Below are 18,734 nucleotides of genomic sequence, written 5' to 3'. Positions count from 1 at the left end.
TTTGAACCAATCAGAGAACACAGATTACGTAGATAATCCCCACTCGGTTAAAACGAACCTTATCACCATATAAACATCCTTACTCATTCAACTAATACAACTATCAGCATTTTGAACTCTACAATGTCCAAATATGACCGCGCCCTTGAGGCAATCGACCTCGCTCACAAAGACGATCCTAACAAAACATCAACCGATACCCCCTACGAACTCCACTACGCCCAAAAAATGACTACATACCTCAACCGCCTAGACCCCTCCGCCTCCGACCTCCTTCGCCTCGCTATCCGCGCTCAGCACCTCCGCCGCTGGGAGACCCCGCGCACATCCTACCCCGCCACCAAGATTGGGTACCACTCCTGGCGCGGCGCGCTGCAGCGCACACAAGCTGCGCTGGTGGAGAAGATCTGTGTTGAGGCGGGATATAGCGCCGAGGAGGCGGGGCGAGTGGGTGCTATGGTGCGCAAGGCGGATTTGAAGAAGGGGGATCCGGATACACAGACCTTGGAGGATGTGGCTTGTTTGGTGTTTTTGGATGATCAGTTTGATCAGTTTGAGAGGGATATTGCGGATGAGGAGAAGATTGTGGATATTTTACGGAAGACCTGGGGGAAGATGTCGGAGGCTGGACGGGCGGAAGCGTTGAAGATTGAATTGTCGGAGAGGGGGGCGGCGTTGGTGCAGAAGGCTTTGGCAGGGTGATATGATGTATGCTACGGGAGATAGGTATAACTATAAAGGTATGAAAATTATATCTCTTTTGATTTAATATGATCAATGATTATATCTTATGCAACGCCCGCTGATGAGATCCAGAAAGAGGAGATGGACATGAGTCGTAAAGCCGTGAAAGAGAGCGCTCCGATGCTTTTATGCTTCCAACTGTACTGGCACTTATTGAGCACCACCAGTATCGATCAATCGTACCAATCCAATGGCCGCACCGGCAGCCACACCTCCAACAAATACCATCTGGATACCACCCCAGATCGCAGCAATGATGTTCTCACGACCAGACCAGCCACGCACAACGCAGGTCTTGATATACCCAAATGCAGCCAGTGTCACCGCCATCACTGCGATACTCCAGTACAACGCCTCGTTGACCTGTGTCGCAATGAAGTATGGGACGAGGGGAATGAATCCACCAACAAAGTATCCAAGGGCCAAGGTGATAGCCGATGTCCAAGCCTGGTTACAGTCAGGAGCGGACTCGCGGTGGTGAAATGTGAGCAGGAACTCCAACAATCGGTCTTCTGAGGCGTGGAGGTCGTTTGTAATATCCTCGACGACAGTGCTGGAGAGACCGTATGGCGCGAAGCAGTCGCGGACCATGGCATGTGTTTCTTGGGGTTCGTTCTCGATGAGGTTTTGTGTTTCGCGCACGGTGGCTTGGTAGGATTCACTGGACAGTTTGTTAGCTGGGAGTCGTTTCAGAAGTGGCGGTTGTACTCACGCTTCACTCTTCGCACCAACATATCCACCCAGACCCATGGAGATGGCACCAGCTGCTAGCTCGGCTAATCCACCAAGAACAACGACTTTGGTATTACCTAGTGCGGAAAGACCTGCACTCAACGCGAATGGAACGGTCAATCCATCGGAAAGACCTAGGATGGCATCTGACACGATACGAGGGTTGATGCGGGACCGCTGGCTACCGGTGCTGGTTGTTGAATCATCGTAGCTGACGGTACGACCGAAGGTATTATAAGAACGACCGCTTTGGGATTCGATGTCCCGGTCTGAGTCGCCGCGAACTGTTTCTTCATCATCGATGCGAGCTAGGAGAGGCTTGCCTGAGAAAATTGATGTTAGCTATGCACGTCGATCATGCCTGCCATTCTACTTACTTGGAAGTGGGTTGGATTCCCTAGTAGGAAAGATCTTCTTTTTGAGAAAAAGCAAAGCCATATTGTGTCACTTCTCAACGGTCGGTTGTGTTTTCAATATCCTCCAGGAACTGTGGGGAACAACGTTGGGTATCGGTATCGGTATCCGGTTCTTGAGCAGCCCGTGGCAATGTAATTGACGTCAGGTAGACTGATTATCTACACAAGATCGAAAAGTCCAAGCTGAAACAAAAAGCGGACCAGAGAGGATAAAGGGAGGGGAAGAAGGGAAATATATCAATAGCTCTCCGTGAAACAATCTTCGAAAGTATCAAAGGGATTGACTGGATTGAATTTGAATGGAAATGAAAAGTAAAGAATATCTGGATTCAAGCTTGGTCCTCCTCATCCTTTTAATTCCTGTAGCCCACTAAATTTTCTCACCGTCTCAGCAACTTCGAACCAATATTCTCCAGTAAAACATCCGGAAAAAAAGAGCCAAAAACTGGAGATGCAGCTGGGTCAGGGGAATCTCACCAATCAGCAACTATCTAAAGGTCAGCCATAACGACTTTACATGAATGAAAAGACTAAAAGATCCGCTCAGCCCAATCTTTCCTGCAGGAGAAAGCACTTGCTGCTTCAAATGCGCAACTTGCGATTGGTGGTGTTAGTTGTGATTACCATTGTCATGATTTTGATTGGTTTAAAGTGGTCGATCACGGAACTCCACAGCTCCGCAGTAACCTTTCCATTGTGTCATCATTGGCTCCTCGGACTTAACTTACGGAACTGTCTAGATCGGTCCTGTTACTCAGACAGTCGGACTTAGTTACTCGGAGTAGGGAAATTCCCAAAGCAACTCGATTAATCTTATATCCGAAATTCAGATGGACTACACACAGTTGAGATCGAGATCAACTATACCTATCACTGTACACATAGGAAAATAGGCTCAACAACTACATATTACTATTTATGAACGTGAGCATAACTACACCTTTCGGTGAAGATGGAATTTTCTAGTAACGTTAGCGTAATGAAACTGCCGTCTTTTGAGATTTCATATCCACTTCTCTCCACATTTTCCAAGATTTCCAAGGTTTAGAGAATAAGGAAAAGAATTGGCTCTAGCGAATCGCTGAAATACCATTGAAAGTGGGGAATTGGCCATGTTTCTACCGTTCTATTATGGAAGACGGGCTGTAGTATACTTGGCATTTCATAGCGTAGTTTAAAAAGTACGCTATTGTCAAAGTTTCAATTATCCGAGCATTGAGGAAGCTAGCATTTTAGCGCCATTGTTTGTTTCGGTGTCAGATAGTCCAAATTCCCAAGTTCAATTGCCAAGTTAAATTGTTGCTGAACTTGAAGGTTTACCGTAACATTGGAATATGAGCTGATAAATATCAATATGGATGCATGGGGATATCTTATGTAGCGCTTAAGACAAGAAATAGAAAATATTGAAGAACGTTAGATCCGTTGAAATTTACCTTCCCTCGGCAAGCTCAACTAGCCGATCCTCCAGCAGCATGGGCTCCCAGAGCTCCTTGGCTTTTTTGTTCTGCACCCGTAGCACATCTCCTTGGATATATGCCACGAGTCCACCCTTGCCAGTTGCACTGGCTGTAATGCGGAACAAAGGCAGTCCATTCTGGGGGTTGGCCTCACGCAGTGGAAGGAGAATGAGGCCTTGCTCCACACACCAGTTCTCCACAATCTCCTTGAACGATGGCTCCTCTGTAGCATGTTGCTTGGGTCGGGATGCTGTAGATGCTGCGGCTGCTGCGGCTGCCCTGGCCTCGGCTTCCTCCTGGGAGGGAAGTTTTGGCTGGGCACCAGCTGTTGGACGGGGAAGCTCGGCGGCCGCACGATCGCCAAGTTCCAGGGCCTGGTGCATGGTCTGCAGACCCTTGTTCCATTGTTCTTCCACGATGGTGAGCTCGTTGACTTCTGGCGGAATCTGCTCACGCCACCAACTGAACCAAGTACCGACTTCCTCGTAGTTTGGATCATTGGTAAGCCATATGTAGAGAATTTCATGCCATTTCGGGAAGAAGTCAGACACCAGAAGGAGACCCATCACGTTAGGCTGGAAGAACTCCTTCCACCGAAGGACATCCTCAAGCACAGTCAAATCTTGGTCTTGCGGGTTCACCGTGAAATTCTCACGCAGATGACGCGCAAGACGTGGGAGCAAGTGATTGCGGAGACATATATCGAACTCGGAGCGCAGGGCGCCTCGCCAGAGATCGAGACCCTTGATAAGTCCACGGTGTAAGCTCCACGAGTCCAACACCACGCGGAATTTCCTTTTCGCGTCGGACATAAGACCGGTGGGCTGTGAGGGGTTCGTGTGTCGTTCATCCAGATACTGTAGCCATTGGAAAAGCCACCAGGGAAACTGACCTTCCTGCTGACTTGAGGGATGACGTCGGCTGCTCCTTGGTTTCCATGCCTTCAGAGCGCCACTAAGTTTGGGTACGATCAGTTGGTCAAGAATGTTGGAAAGTACAAATGGCGGGATGATCTTCTTCCACGCCTCAACTAATGATGTCGCAGCTGCGGGATCGTAAACATCCCATTCATTCATAAGAGCCGACCGCACTCGTGGAAGCCAAATGGTGTATATCATGGTCTCATAAGGGGAAGTCGATGAACGCGGCCGGAATTCTTCATTCTCGTTCCGGCGAGAAAGAAGAGGTTGAAGGCGTGTGAGTTGAGGCACGAGGAAGTTCGGATCCTGCAGAGGATCCCACTCCTCCATGGCCTGGCGGAACAGTGGGTGTATAGCGGCAACGGCAGTCTCAGCGAGCTTGTACTCGTCTGCAATATCTTGGTATTTGGGTTCCATTTCTTCAAGTTTGCCAGTCATCTCCTCGAACTTGGAGGCGGTGCTTTCGTCGTGTTCGAAGATATCCAGCTCTTCCACGGCGGCGATCAGTCCGGTAAGATGATTGACTCGTTTTTGGTACGCATCCAGCTCTTCCACAACCTGGACCTCTTCGATTTCGATGAACTTCTTTCGTTCGGTGAGGCCCTTCCATTCGTCTGCGAAGGCTTCCAAGTCATTTCGAGCGCGTTGAGCAATCTTCAAGGCCTCGCCCTCTTCTTGGGTAACAAACTGCTGGGATGTCATCAACCCAGCTGTTGAGGTCAATACACGTTGCTCCTTGCCCGTAGCATCGACCAGGGATTGGAGGACATTCGGCACTTCCAGCCCCTCCATGTCGGCCACGATCTCTCGCGCAGTCCGGAATTTGGTCTTGGCTCTCGGGCCCGGGGTACCCGTGCCGCTGCGACTCTCTCTCCCTGCCTTTCGTGCCTCTTTCTGCTTTCGGCGTTGTTGTTTCTCTTCGTCGGAGGTGTCTTCGAGCGTTTCCCCTCGGGCTCGAGCCGCTCGTTTTTCTTCGTCGCGTGCCTGTTTTGTCTTTTCCTGGACCGCGCCTAAACCCGCGCCTTGGGGACGAGCCTGTGCTTCGATCGGATTAACAATACCCTGACCAGTCGATCCAAGACCTTGGCCTTCCACGTAGCCCATCTTAGCCATCATTCGCGCGGCAAAAGAGTTGCCTGCGGGACCTTTCCCTCCTCGAGCACCGCCACCTCCAGCTTTAGCTGATTTCGTCGGATTGGTCATATTGTTCCACGGATTGCGGGCTGCGCTGCCCAAACCCCCCATTCTAGGAGGTGACTCGGACCGAGAGGCGGCTCTTCTCGCGCCACGATAGCCGCCAGTCGGGCGCTCATCTTCGTCGGAACTCATGTCATTGACCTTGCGCTTTTGACCAGCGTAGGAGGGCGACGCCATTACTTCACGCTGATACCGTAAAGCACGATCAAAGTAAGGGACACCTGCAAGTAAAAGAAAGATGATGCGAATCGTCAAAGCTTAAGCTCGAAATTCACGTGGAGATTGGAGATTATCCGGGTTGGAAGAACTTACATCCGTCAGACGAAAACAAGATGACGTTTAGCTCGGTTACTTCATTAGCTGTAAGGTGTGATCCCTCTCTTCTTTTTCTCTTTCTCTCATAATATAATTGGCTCCCCCCTTTCCTCCAATTTATTTTTTTAAACATCACTTACTCACTATGGCTGCTATCCTTGCTAACTCGGCCCGCGTTGCCCTCCGTTCGGGAGCTTCGGCTTCCACCAAGGCCGGTGCTGCGGGCTTGACCTTTGTCCGCGGCAAGGCTACTCTGCCCGACCTGTCCTGTAAGCTGAACTTCTCGGCGCATTTGCGCTAGGACATAGTAAATTATACTCCAGATAAGCTTGACTGACCGAAAACTCAGACGACTATGGCGCCCTTGAGCCCGCCATCAATGGCAAGATCATGGAGCTGCACCACAAGAACCACCATAACACCTATGTCACTAGCTACAACACCGCTATGGAGCAGCTCCAGGAGGCTCAGCACAAGGGTGACATCGCGGCCCAGATTTCCTTGAAGCCCGCTATCAACTTCCACGGTGGTGGTCATCTGAACCACAGCCTCTTCTGGGAGAACTTGGCTCCCAAGAGCGCTGGTGGTGGTGAGGCCCCATCCGGTGCTTTGTCCCAGGCTATCAACTCCACCTACGGTAGCCTCGAGGAATTCCAGAAGAAGATGAACACCGCTCTTGCTGGTATCCAGGGTAGTGGCTGGGCTTGGCTTGTCAAGGACAAGCAGACCGGCCAGATCGGCATCCGCACATACGCTGTAAGTGGAAAGATAATGGCTGGGTCGCTGGCATATGGCTGAATTCTCTACAGAACCAGGACCCCGTTGTTGGCCAGTTCGAGCCCCTCCTCGGCATTGACGCCTGGGAGCACGCCTACTAGTAAGTTCACTCATCGCACCCTAATAGACAGATACTAATACTTGAGCAGCTTGCAATACCAGAACCGTAAGGCCGAGTACTTCAACGCCATCTGGGATGTGATCAACTGGAAGACTGTTGAGAAGCGCTTCTCTTGAATCATCTACAGTGATCTAGCGAAGTAATTCTTAATATCTCTGTATTGTAGCATATGTCTGTCAATTTAATCAGACTTATATTATGTATTACCTGTGGTTCACAGTAATGACTGGTCCTATGCCTTGATAGTTCTATACTGGGTTGCATAATACAGCGCGTGGTATACAACATGCCTGGCACCACTTAGAAAAGACAATAAACAAGACAAAATCAGATAGGTAGTCGTACATCTGGATTAGAGATTGAGTTTAAAGCCGGGGTGTTATTATTCTGTATGCGCAAAAAAACCAAGTGGTCTGGGCTCTCAGCGGAACGCCTCGGCCCGTATGCAGTCCGCGCGCGTCATCAAGGGTCTCGATTTCAAGCTTGCTTAATCTGCTTAACTCACACCAGCTCAATGAAATCCTCCGACAAAAATTATTCCATCGAAATAACACCCACGATGTCTGCCGAAAGCCCTGGCCCAAAGAAGTCCGGCTTCAAGTCGTTCTTCTCAAATGCCCTCCGTCCCAAAAAATCCCGCCAAACCCTCCGCAAAAACAGCTCTCGCTCTATGACAGACCTCCGCCTATCCACATCCTCACGACCTAGCACCGACGATGTACCCCCAATGCCTGACCTCGCTCCACTCCAAGCCCACCGTGAGAAATACAGACAAGCCCACGCAGCACTAGATTCGCAACTAGGCGAGCGCCAAGACTACACCACCATCATCCACTCGATAGGCGTGATAGAAGGAGACGATGCATACGTATCACCCGAGATCTTCAAGGAGTACCGCAAACCTGGCGAAGGCGACATCGCGAAACTCTCCTCGACAGTCTGGGCGCGGATCGCAGAATTCCTGAATCCGGCCGAAGCGGCCTCGTTAGCGATCTCTACCGTCACTCTCTACCGCCGACTGGGACCGAAGTATTTCGCTACACTGGAAGCGCCGGATAATCATGACTACAGAATGCAGTTCCTTGTCTGGCTGGACCAGTCTCTTCCGCACTATCTACTCTGTTTCCCATGCGGGAAGTATCATCGACGAACGGCAGAGGGCTCGGAACGTGTAAAACCCGCTCACGTTGTGAATCCACTCTTCAATTGCCCTGAGGCTACTAACTCGACCAACCCACCGCCCCGACACCGAATTACGCCTGGCCGAATGCTCCCCTTCGCATTCGTGCAGCTGACCATGCGCGCGCACCGCTTCGGACCCAGCTACGGGATCGCCGCCGACACGATGAATAAACGCTGGACACGAGATGGATGGTCGTATGCCTCGCGGTTCCTTATCCACGAAGGCAGACTTTTAATGCGCATAAAGAGCCAGACATTTGCAGCACCAGATCTGCCTCCATCTCAAGTCAAGTTGCTCCTACATTCCCGCGAAGACTACTGGCCATATTTCAGTGCGTGTGCGCACTGGCGCGATGGCGTGTTAATGCCCAATTGTCGCTGTGCATTGGAGCATATACCCAAACCGAGAAGTACGGGTGGGTTACAGGGGATGGAGCATAAAGTGCGAGATACGTGGACGGGTTACAAGTTTGATCCGAATGCGTTGACGACGCTATGTGGACATTGTAGACCTATTCGGAGGTGCCCGGAGTGTCCGACGGAGTATTTGATTGAAATGAAGCTTACGGAGGATCGGAGTGATCCGCGTAAGATGGTGTTTCGGCAGGCGATTGTTATTACCTGTTGGACTGATCTTGGGGATGGGACTAGTCCTGGTGGAATTCAGTGGGCGTCTATTAATGGCGCGAGGGATGATTATGATTCGTTCAGTCATCCTCATTATGCGAAAAGAGGTATTGCGAGTATATTCGAGGCGGCTTTTACGGCGGATACGCTGCCAGGTCAGAGGATTCTTTCGTTGAATCCGAAACAAAAGAAGTTGGGGGAGAAGGGGCATGACTGGTATTAGCTGTATTTCTATTATTGAGTTTCTTTCATTATGTCAACAGATCTATGGGTTTGGGTTGGTGTTTCGGATCAAAATGGTTTGGGGTTTGGGATATCATAAGATTGGCCTAGCTTGATAAGTGGTTTACCTGGATTTATGTTACGAGGTACTACATCAAATTGACTAGATAATAAAAGAACTTTTAATAAATCTATTGCATTGATAAGAAAGGCAATCGATGGTATGAATAATTAAAGCGCCTGAAAATCAAAGGACCCCCGGCACATGTCTCATTCAAATATGATGAATCTTCCTGACCAGCAGGGAAACAAATAAAATAGTAGATCGACAAGAGCGCTTTTCATATAATGCATCAAAGGAAGCACAACCATCCTCATATAAGATGAGTAAAAAATGCTTGGAAGATAGAGCCCGTGGCTCATTGGTGGGGTATCGTCATATATAAGTACAGTCGGAACAGGAATCATACCATCTTAGACGGTGCTAATTCACCCTGCGAGCACGACGACCCACATATCTGGGACGTCGAGAGGTATCTTCAGAGCGCATCGTCATCTCAGAGCGTGGGCGCACAACAGGAGCCTCCATGGAATCCGGAGTATCAGGACGCTCGGAGACAAGTCCGTTATCTTGAGCGAGGCGCGAAGAAGCACGGGTGGGTTGTTCCTTGGATTCGGATTCGGAAAATTTCTCAGCGACAACGGGGGTTGATGGCTCAGACCGTTTCCCGCTTACACCCTTCATCCAGCCGAAGATTCCGAGGGAGCTGCGACGCTTGTGCTCTACGCTGTGAGATGTTGTTGGGCGCGCTGACACGGTGGCAGAGCCGGGGGGATGGATTGATTCTTTTGTTTCCATGAGAGATCGGTGCAGGGCTCGAGAACCACTGAAGCTAGCACCGAAGGCTTCAGTGGTAACGGGAAGACTGGATGAGTAGAAGTCGTTGGAATTTGTGATTATTTGGGACAGGGGACGACGTTTTGAGGTGGCCACATTCCTTGTTTTCGGAATGATAGGGGATGGCGCACCATCTTCATCATCATCATGCTCATCTCTGAAATTTGGGACTGATGGAGAGTGTTGGAGATGACGAGTACCATTGCTGGAACGACCGAAGAAGGGAGGTCGGAAACTGAGACGGCGTCGTTGTGCCAGATCGGGGGATTCGACCCTTGGGGCAGAGAACTCGGCGATGGGCTGTTCCAGTACATCCAAGGTATCCAGGTCAAGGGTCGGTACATCAGCGGCTTCAGGTTCAAGTACGTAGGAGTCGGCACTCGCGTCGTCGTGGAAAGCGTTCTGGCTGATCACTAGGTGATGAGGGTTCACATGTTTGGGCTTGATGCGAAGGCCACTAGCTCTCTCTTTGCGGGACCGCGGGCCTTGCTTTGCGGCCGCGACCCAGTCTTGGGGTGTCAGCGGCGGTGAATCACTGAGCGAGTCAACTGTCTGCGTATCCGAGATAACGGTCTTTGACGGGCTTTGTGATGGAGTTACCATTGGCGCTGCCTGTACCCTGCTGTTTTGAACGAAAGGATCGTTGAAAGAATCAAGGACAGGGTTGTTGGGGCTACCAGGTCCAAGAAGCGCACTGGCTTTGGAGGCGACGGTGTTGAAAGGGAAGAAAGAGGGCGAGTCCACATAAGTCGCGGAAACACGAGGGGTATCACTGCAATTCGGCTGCATGCTATCTGTGATATCACTGCCGTTGAAGCTCGGTCGAGAGGTGAGTTCATCTGCTGAGCGACGACGGACAAGCGGTGGACCAGCAAACCATTCCTCGCCTGAAGGCTTGGGACTCTTTCGAGCTGTAATGCTTCCGTTCGAGCCATTGTTAGCTGTGGCATAAGCTGTGCTCATCGTATCTGGAGTTGGAGGAAGCTGGGCACCTCCAAAGAGTGATGCGTCAAGTTTCCCACGTCTACGGGGCTTGTTTGCGTATAAATCGCCCGTAAATGTTAAAATGCTTGCCTTCGAAGCATCGGAAGCTGCCCGTGTTTGCCGTCTCCTAATTATAGTCTGAGAGTCCGTACGTGTCTGCATCCACCGGTCGATTTGATCCTCTTTGCTCTCCTCTCGTTCGGTTGGAGCCGCGTAGCTGTTCACACTTTCACTTGATGTCTTCCGGACGGGGATGTCAAGCTTATCAAAATCGTTCCACTTTTTGGGAGTGTCGAATGGATGCAGCTCGCTACACTCGCTGAGGACACTAAGTCGCGGGGACCCAGGCTCCAAAGTGTCAGTCATTGTGTGTATGCTTTCGGACTTGGTGAGCTGACTCAAGGCCGAGTGAGACACGTTGGTATCGGGAACATAGAGACTGCGAAGCGTGGCGGTGCTTTGGTTATCATCGCGTAGAAAAGAGGGTGCTTTACTGAGCTCTCGCAATTCAGGTGACATGAACACACCTCGTGCTCTCTTGGATGAAGTTCGTTCCGGGATATCGATCATGAATTGCTTAGGTGTTGTAGCATTCGGTCCGTCAAGGACAAGTCTGTTCATTGAAATTTGTGACGTGCGTCCGTTGTTCTTGAGTACCTCATTCTCGGCCTCCAGCTTGCAAATCCATTGAACCGCCTCCTCTACAGCTTTGTCTTTCGTGTCAAGGTCCAGGCGGAGCTGTGTATTGGCTTCTCGAAGGCCTTGAGTACGTTTGTTAATCGCACGCAGTTCGACCACTTCCTCTTCCAACATGCGCAGTCGGCCAAGCTCCTCCTCCATCGCATGCATTCGCTCCAGCTTCTTCTCCATGGCGGTCATCTGCTGTGTGCGGTGAAAGATCTCCAATTTCAAGTCAAAATTGAGTTTGGTTATTTTCGAAACGTACTGTTGGGGTCAGCATTGATAAGGACAATCTTCGAGGTCGATGCCTACCTGATCCATCTCGCGCACGCCCATATCCTTCATATGTAACCCCGCAGAGATCTGGCTGGCTTTGCGTGCCTTCTCTGACGCTGTGTCTTCTTGTACCCGCGACCTGTCTGGGGTTCTCGGACTTTCCGCTCCGTCGTCTGAAACTCCTCCACGTGAACCACGATGCGCGCGCTCTTCCCTCAATAGGCCCTGCAGCAAACTGGATGTCGGGTTGATTAATGTTGGAGTACCACTTTCTGGTGTTTCTAGGCCATCGTTAGATTCCTTCTTTTGTCATCAAACAGCAGGAAGACATACTGTAATGTTGCGGTGGTGTCCTAACATCACCTCGCGCGGGTGATTGATCATTGAGCCAAGATCGCTCGGCGCCGTTGCGGGGCGGAGTATACATATTGCTTCGGCCCTTGACACGAGAAAGCGACGGATGCTGAGGTCGATCAGACTGACCTGAAGAAATGGAGGTGTTAGTCTCAATTGGGAATATTTGGAATCAGTCTGAGCTTAGACTGATCTCAAAGGACAAGGATTGACGTACTACTGCTCGAGAGACGCTTGGAGGACGCACCACGGGCAGTGGGAGCAGTTTCAGTCTGATATACCGGACCCTTTGAGTGCGAAGGGGCCTCCTGCGTGGAAGCGCTTCGCTTTTGAGTTCGGCGTTCTCTTTCCATGGCTGCATGTAATTAAATTTTTTTTTTTTACTTTTTTTTCAATTCATGCGCATAGTTGACGCACTGCGGGTCTGCCGTTTTGGGGGACGCCTGCGCCCTGGATCAATCAGCGTGGAGATTAAATGCGCGATGCAGGTCGAGACGCCACTTGCATCGGGTAATTTATTCAAGTATTGGCCGAATTGTAGGTGCGATTGGGTGAGATTTAGAAAATGTATCGGACGATCCAAAGTAGACGTGGGAGAAGCGACTGCAGGAAGCGAGGGATGGAAGACAGGAACAGGAACGCAAATCACGAAAGATCTTGGGTGAACGGGTGGAGACTGAACCAGAAACCCTGTTCCACTGGTGCTAGGGTCGAGTCCCAGAGGTATCGTGAAGTGAGGGGACAGAGAGAATTATGATGAGTCGCGCCTCACATGGAGCCAAGGATCGAAAAATAAAAGATAAAGGAGAGATCGGAAAATGAGACGATCTTCGATCTTAGATGTTTATTGTTTGGCCCAGGCCTAGGGAACGGGAATGAAGACAAAGAATGGAAGAATGATAGAAAAGCATAATTTTCTCGGATTCCCAAGGTTGTCACAGAGAAAAAAGAGTCCAGCCCTCTAGTAAAGTCGATCAACTGTTCCTGACATCAAGTCCAATCGGGTGATGGTGGGGCTTCGTCTCAGCTTCCCTTACATTCGTTAAGGGGCTGAAACTAACAAGTTTTAGTCTCATTTACATCACAGTATTAAATTGTTTCTGTATATTCAACTTTGTACTTTGTACTCCGTACATACTTCCGACAATAGTAACTCCCTACATTCCTACTCCAGACGTTTATTTTATCTTTATAGATCCACTTTTCTATGCTCTTATCTACATGCTGCTTTCCGTTCGCTAGGTAATCGGTAGTTGGTTGTTTGTCGCGTGGCTGAACTACCCCCTTTTCCAGCTTATGTGTCTACGTGATTCATAATTTGTGACTGGATACATCGGATATGCTGATCCTTTACCTGTCCACTTGCCCCGCGCTCCACGTCACATTAGAATTTCCGGAACCCCCCTAATACATGTTTTTATAGTTTCTTCCGTTCCTCCGGCCCAACTCAAGTATATTAGTCAAGTACAAAGTAGATCAATAGCATTTTGTTAAAATCAAATGAAGAACTAAATAGAATATTGAATTTAATGGCATGATGGATCTCATGACAGGCAGTTAATGACTCCAAGGACGAGCGCAGCTCAGCCCAAGTCACCCCGCCACCTTCGCACAGTCTCACTTTCGCTTTGCCTCTCCAGCCCATATCCGCATCGCTTTTGCCCGGTCGTGCGCAGCCCGAAACACTACCATGGATTAGCATAATCCATCCAATAGTTCCCTGTTCCGAAGTCAAACATACATTGTCGCTCTGTCTCATCCAGTCCACGTAGGAATTCGACACCGTCACCTACTGCACCCCGCGGGTTGTGGGCATGGTCGGCAATCTCTGCTGCTCGGCGCTTGAAAGTCTAGACAATTGTGAGTTGTGATTGGATGTACCGCTGGGATGGACAAACATCGCTCAACACATCCACCAATTCTTCCTCTTCAAATAATTCAAGAATCCGCTCGCTGAGATTATAGAAATGTGGTGCTAGCGCTCGCAAATCCACGGTGCGGGGGTCAGCTTTCAGTGCGTTCATCACTCGCTCGGAGAGCGCCTCGGGCATATCGAGTGTGACGAGACGTGATGTCCCGATTCGAGCTCTGGATAAGACCCAAACGTTATCAGAACTGATGTTCTCAGGCAAGTCTAGATTTAGGATCTTTATCTCACGCGATAGAAAGCATTTCACCAAGCCATAGTGGAAGGTCGATGCGGGTTCCCGCTTTTATCTAGACAGTATTAATGACCAGGTTGACGGTGATATATCAAAATAAGCGTACGTCTTCGCCGGGGTTGCCCTCCAGGACGCCTAGTCCAGGGACCTCAAGCTCGAAGGTACATGGCAGTTTCTGGACGCCGTGTTAGCTGTGGTGCGGGACTTTGAGCCTTTAGCTGAGACCTCTCATCTGGGGGTATAATTTCACCTGAGCATCAGTCAAGATTGAGTCGATGTCATAGTAGGACATGTTGACCCATTGGACGAATGGTTCCCTAGGATCGATCGAGCTGAGTGCTGTTATCAAGGCGCGTCCGCGTTCCGCTTTGGATGGCGCGCGTAGTCACGTGGTTTTGTAGGTTCTTCCAAATTGGGACTTGATAGTCTTGGCAGTGTCATGATAATTTATTGACTGCTATCACACTGTCAGCTCCTAAGTAGCACTTTTGAGCCTGTGATCTAGTCTGATCTATAGCATATGATATATCCCTTTACGACAGGATCCTATACTTGGATATCAAGCTATTGATCAAAAATTTGAGCGGGTAATCCAATAATCCGGACATGGTGTAGTTGGCTATCGCATCTGACTGTAATAGAATTTCAGTTTATCAGAAAGTCCGCGGTTCGATTCCGCGTGTCCGGATAATTTTTTTGCCGCTTACAAACAATAAACACTTGGTAGTTACATTCGCCAAACAATCAGCACCATCTTTAACCATATTGTCAGAATAGGGATTTCATTCTCCAGTAGCTACGTCGCCGAGTCGAAGTGATGGCACGGTCGTACAGGGATGTCGAATCCCTCCACCTAGTTATCTGGGACGTGGCACGGAACGATCCTTGTGGAGAACTCGGCACCTAGCTTCCATATTTAATCCCGATCAGTGCTGCATACCCTTATCGCCTTTCTCTTGTACTAAGTACAGTGTGCATTACCCACCATGTGGGCAGTGGCAATACCCCTGTGTCGATCGAATAATCGACACGATCAACCTGTCTTGGTAGTCTAGTCAACTAAGCGAGCGAACGGACAGCTCACATTGATCAACTCCGAGCCTGGTGTTCTTACATTGACACTTTTCCTCTATTTGACGCATACTCTTCTCAGTACTCCAGCTCACCCATTTTAAGTTTTAATCCGACCACAGAACTGGACAATGATCGATGAGGATACGCCACTGGCTGAGCCCCAGCCACTCTTGGATTACGATACGGAATCCGGAGATGTAGAACCAGGGCAAAAATCATCACATATTGACCCCATGTTCCTTTCTATTTCTCTACTAAGTATGCAAGTCAAGCCATACAAATGGTACTTTATAAGCTCCGCAGTGGAGATTCTGACGTATAATCGATAGGCGTATTTCTCGCAATGGCGGATGAAACATTTATCTTGTCTACACACGATGAAATTGCGTCAGCCTTTAAACGGGTCTCTTGGGGACCCTGGCATATATCAGCGTACAATCTGGGGTTGATACATGATCACCCTTCCTTTGGTATGTTTCAGGTTGCTTCCTTTACAGGATAGTAATCTGGTGGCAGCTCTGGAGTAGTATGGGAGGCTTAGTGATATATATGGTTCGAAGGATGTACTGTTGACGGCATACCTGATGTTTGCGGTTGGATGTGTGACCACGTACGTGAAACCTTGAAATTTGGAAAATATTGGAGAGATTCCACAATTTTGTGTTTTGGCTTACCGTCTCTGAAGTGGCGCAGCGCCTTCGATCTGGTTTGCTATTGTCGGAAGATTCATGGCAGGCGTTGGAGGCTCTGGCATGAACGACATGGTGAGCGTGATTCTCAACGGTGGGATATTTGACTCTCGTTCTACTGTTGAGGAGACAGCTAATGAATGAGAATCAGATTTGGCCTCCCCGAGAGAGGTTGCGGTATTGCGAACTTATGTTGTGGGAATGGCATTGCCATTAGGTATGACCACTGGAGGTGCTCTTGGCGGAATTCTTATAGACCTGGTGGACTGGAGATGGTAATTTAATAACTATCCCAATATGTGATGAAGGTCTACTAATGCGCATGCGTACAAGGTCATTTCTACTACAAGTGCCACTGGCTTTGCTCTGCTTCTTTACTACTCTTTGGAAACTGCAATCGCCTCCAGGAAATAGTTCAGAGGGAATGCCAGGATCACAAGAGGAGCCTACCAACACTGTGAAGCCCGAAATGAATATATCTGGCGTGTTCCTCCTGGGGGGTCTTATCGCTAGCTTCATGGCACTCTGTCACGCTGTTGGCAAAAAGGGACCTCAGGGAATCATGGTGGCTATTAGTGTAGGGGCACATTTCGTTAGGCATTGCATACGGATATAATGAGCGATTCTTGACAAAATCTCCGCTGATATCACTTGACATGATCCAAACAAATCAAGTCTGGGTAATCTACCTGGCGGAGTTTCTCGTATAATTCGCACTTTTTGGAGTAAGCCATAGGCAGATTCATCAGACGTCCCCTCTAACTGACCATCATGAAGATTTTTCCAAGTATCGGCGACTTTTTAACCAGAGTCAAAACCGCCACAAACCTATTCTCTGGATTCAGCTTCATGGTTTTGACACTTGGTGGTGTTTTTGGATCGGCTATTGCTGGATATCTAATACAACGGTAACTCATCGCCCCAGAACAATATTAGTCATGAATTTCATCGAGCTGACTGGCTCCACGCAGCACTGGTAAGTATAGGGCACTGTCATTCGTTGCCTGGATCATGATATCGATTAGCACCATTCTCATCATGCTTCGATGGCCTTGAGGATTTCATAATTGGGAACTGGTATATCTCGCGATCGAAGGGTTTGGCACTTGGATGTTGAGTTCCACTTTATTTGTGGCCGTATCAATCTCAGTGTCCAAAGACAAAGCAGCAAGCGCTATCACGATTTACTACGTATTTCAGCATCTGGGAATAATGGTGGGCACAACAACCACGGCAGCAGTTACACGAAGTGTGTTCCAGGGTCAGCTATTGATGAAGCTTGCCATGGAGCCCAATCTAAAGGAGGTGAGGATATCTTCTGGAAATGATATCACTGGATCAATTGACCAATGTCCCACAGATTGTCATGAATATATTACAGGACAACCGGTTTGCGTTTGCGCGCCTTTCTGGCAAGCTTCAAGTGGCTGTGGCGAATTGTCATGTGCAGGCATTTTTTGCAACTCCAAGTAAGTCTTAGAAAGTATCAAAAGATTTTACGCCGAACCTGACAGGTCGACAGTGATGTGTGCCATAAGTTTGGCGTTGGCTTTTCCTGCTCTTTATTACCTGCCGCAACGATCTCTTGACTAGTCGGACGCTCATGGTGAGTTCAAATGTCAATGTTAGAGGGTAAAAATACTATAAGAAAAATGAATGTGAGGGTGGAAGGTTACTATCAGTCTTCGAAGGACAGCTGAGGCACCGTCAATATAACCTCCAAGATCTTAGCATCTCGAGTAATTTACATTCTGCTGGAATAATGCAGAGGACGGGGGACTCTCATGGAGTTTAAATTACTGCGACAGGACTATGGTTGCCGACCTTTGACCTGATCGATAGTTACATTAAGATGGATTGCTCGAAAATTGGAAGTACCCTAGTTTCAAACAAAGGTCATATTGCCAAATCTGTCCCAGCTTTCCATGAAATCCGGACATGGTGTAGTTGGCTATCGCATCTGACTGTAATAGAATTTCAGTTTATCAGAAAGTCCGCGGTTCGATTCCGCGTGTCCGGATAACTTTTTGTCTTTTTCTCTCTCCAATCCGACTCCACCTTTGGAAGATGGTGGAGACTCTTGAGTGACTAGGTTTTCTATGATCTAACTTTCTTAAATATTGTAGCTTATCTTTTTATAGTTCTCTGAACATAAAAAATCCAATCTAAGATTCAGCAAAAATTTATGTTGTGAGAATCAGTAAGTAGTAATGATATCAGAATGGATGAAATGCAAAAAAGAAAAGACAAAAAAGTTATCCGGACACGCGGAATCGAACCGCGGACTTTCTGATAAACTGAAATTCTATTACAGTCAGATGCGATAGCCAACTACACCATGTCCGGATTTCATGGAGTAATAGCTGAAATCTGTCTATATGAGCTCTGAACAGAGAATTTCCAAAACTCCACATTCACCGATCGATGCTAGTCCATATCATGTTTCAAGGATGATTCAACATTCACTTACCTAAGTTGCTATTTTTTAAATCAACGAACACCTCCTCTATTCCAGGCTTTTAGTTTCTCCTCTTGCATCTAGATTCGTTGTATGGAAATCACTGGTGAGAGTACTTTTTGCGTTTGTATACTCACTGTATGCATCTTTATCATACCTACTCCTAATGCCTACTTAATACAACCTTAGTGGGTGGGAGCTTAGTAGTAAATGCGTACTTAGGTATATTCATGCGAACCTGTTCCAGTAATAACGCTCTTATGTTCTTTACACATTATCATAGGATCCAAGTTTGTTTTATGGTATTACGACATGCACGGACAGCAAGTGGTGATTCCAGTGTTACATTTTCTGATCAGATGTGTTGCCATAGATCTGAAATTGGAAGCCTGGCCCACAATGTCAATATTACTTGATGGAATACCGAAAGGATGTCAGTCCCTAT

The 18,734-nt window shown here is 48.5% G+C and overlaps 7 protein-coding genes across 7 annotated transcripts; 3 read left to right on the top strand and 4 right to left on the bottom strand.

Moving 5' to 3' along the window:
- Positions 1 to 123: 123 nt before the first annotated feature.
- N7520_001047 (DUF4202 domain-containing protein) lies at positions 124 to 702 on the top strand (the record flags this gene model as incomplete). Its single annotated transcript, XM_057134982.1, has 1 exon — positions 124 to 702. One exon carries the CDS (start codon positions 124 to 126, stop codon positions 700 to 702), a length of 579 nt encoding a protein of 192 aa, XP_057000918.1.
- Positions 703 to 894: 192 nt separating this feature from the next.
- On the bottom strand, positions 895 to 1,914 carry N7520_001046 (VIT1/CCC1 transporter family protein; the record flags this gene model as incomplete). The annotated part of the gene is made up of 3 exons (XM_057134981.1): positions 895 to 1,405; positions 1,457 to 1,799; positions 1,854 to 1,914. The coding sequence occupies 3 exons, from the start codon at positions 1,912 to 1,914 to the stop codon at positions 895 to 897; spliced, it is 915 nt and encodes a 304-aa protein (XP_057000917.1).
- Positions 1,915 to 3,324: 1,410 nt separating this feature from the next.
- Positions 3,325 to 5,646, bottom strand: N7520_001045 (putative G-patch domain protein (TFIP11); the record flags this gene model as incomplete). Its single annotated transcript, XM_057134980.1, has 1 exon — positions 3,325 to 5,646. The coding sequence occupies one exon, from the start codon at positions 5,644 to 5,646 to the stop codon at positions 3,325 to 3,327; it is 2,322 nt and encodes a 773-aa protein (XP_057000916.1).
- Positions 5,647 to 5,929: 283 nt separating this feature from the next.
- sod2 (superoxide dismutase sodB) lies at positions 5,930 to 6,798 on the top strand (the record flags this gene model as incomplete). The annotated part of the gene is made up of 4 exons (XM_057134979.1): positions 5,930 to 6,053; positions 6,134 to 6,540; positions 6,594 to 6,661; positions 6,711 to 6,798. 4 exons carry the CDS (start codon positions 5,930 to 5,932, stop codon positions 6,796 to 6,798), a joined length of 687 nt encoding a protein of 228 aa, XP_057000915.1.
- A 443-nt stretch (positions 6,799 to 7,241) lies between these two features.
- On the top strand, positions 7,242 to 8,714 carry N7520_001043 (uncharacterized protein; the record flags this gene model as incomplete). Its single annotated transcript, XM_057134978.1, has 1 exon — positions 7,242 to 8,714. One exon carries the CDS (start codon positions 7,242 to 7,244, stop codon positions 8,712 to 8,714), a length of 1,473 nt encoding a protein of 490 aa, XP_057000914.1.
- A 483-nt stretch (positions 8,715 to 9,197) lies between these two features.
- On the bottom strand, positions 9,198 to 12,259 carry N7520_001042 (uncharacterized protein; the record flags this gene model as incomplete). The annotated part of the gene is made up of 4 exons (XM_057134977.1): positions 9,198 to 11,540; positions 11,589 to 11,833; positions 11,886 to 12,035; positions 12,124 to 12,259. 4 exons carry the CDS (start codon positions 12,257 to 12,259, stop codon positions 9,198 to 9,200), a joined length of 2,874 nt encoding a protein of 957 aa, XP_057000913.1.
- A 1,264-nt stretch (positions 12,260 to 13,523) lies between these two features.
- On the bottom strand, positions 13,524 to 14,360 carry psf3 (DNA replication protein PSF3; the record flags this gene model as incomplete). The annotated part of the gene is made up of 6 exons (XM_057134976.1): positions 13,524 to 13,591; positions 13,648 to 13,756; positions 13,805 to 13,994; positions 14,065 to 14,123; positions 14,175 to 14,243; positions 14,319 to 14,360. The coding sequence occupies 6 exons, from the start codon at positions 14,358 to 14,360 to the stop codon at positions 13,524 to 13,526; spliced, it is 537 nt and encodes a 178-aa protein (XP_057000912.1).
- Positions 14,361 to 18,734: the final 4,374 nt, after the last annotated feature.

The sequence above is a fragment of the Penicillium odoratum genome, assembly GCF_028828045.1.
Source record: "Penicillium odoratum strain IBT 22623 chromosome Unknown utg000001l_segment0_segment0, whole genome shotgun sequence".
NCBI classification, from domain to species: domain Eukaryota; kingdom Fungi; phylum Ascomycota; class Eurotiomycetes; order Eurotiales; family Aspergillaceae; genus Penicillium; species Penicillium odoratum.
This window is presented reverse-complemented; position numbering and strand designations above follow the sequence as displayed.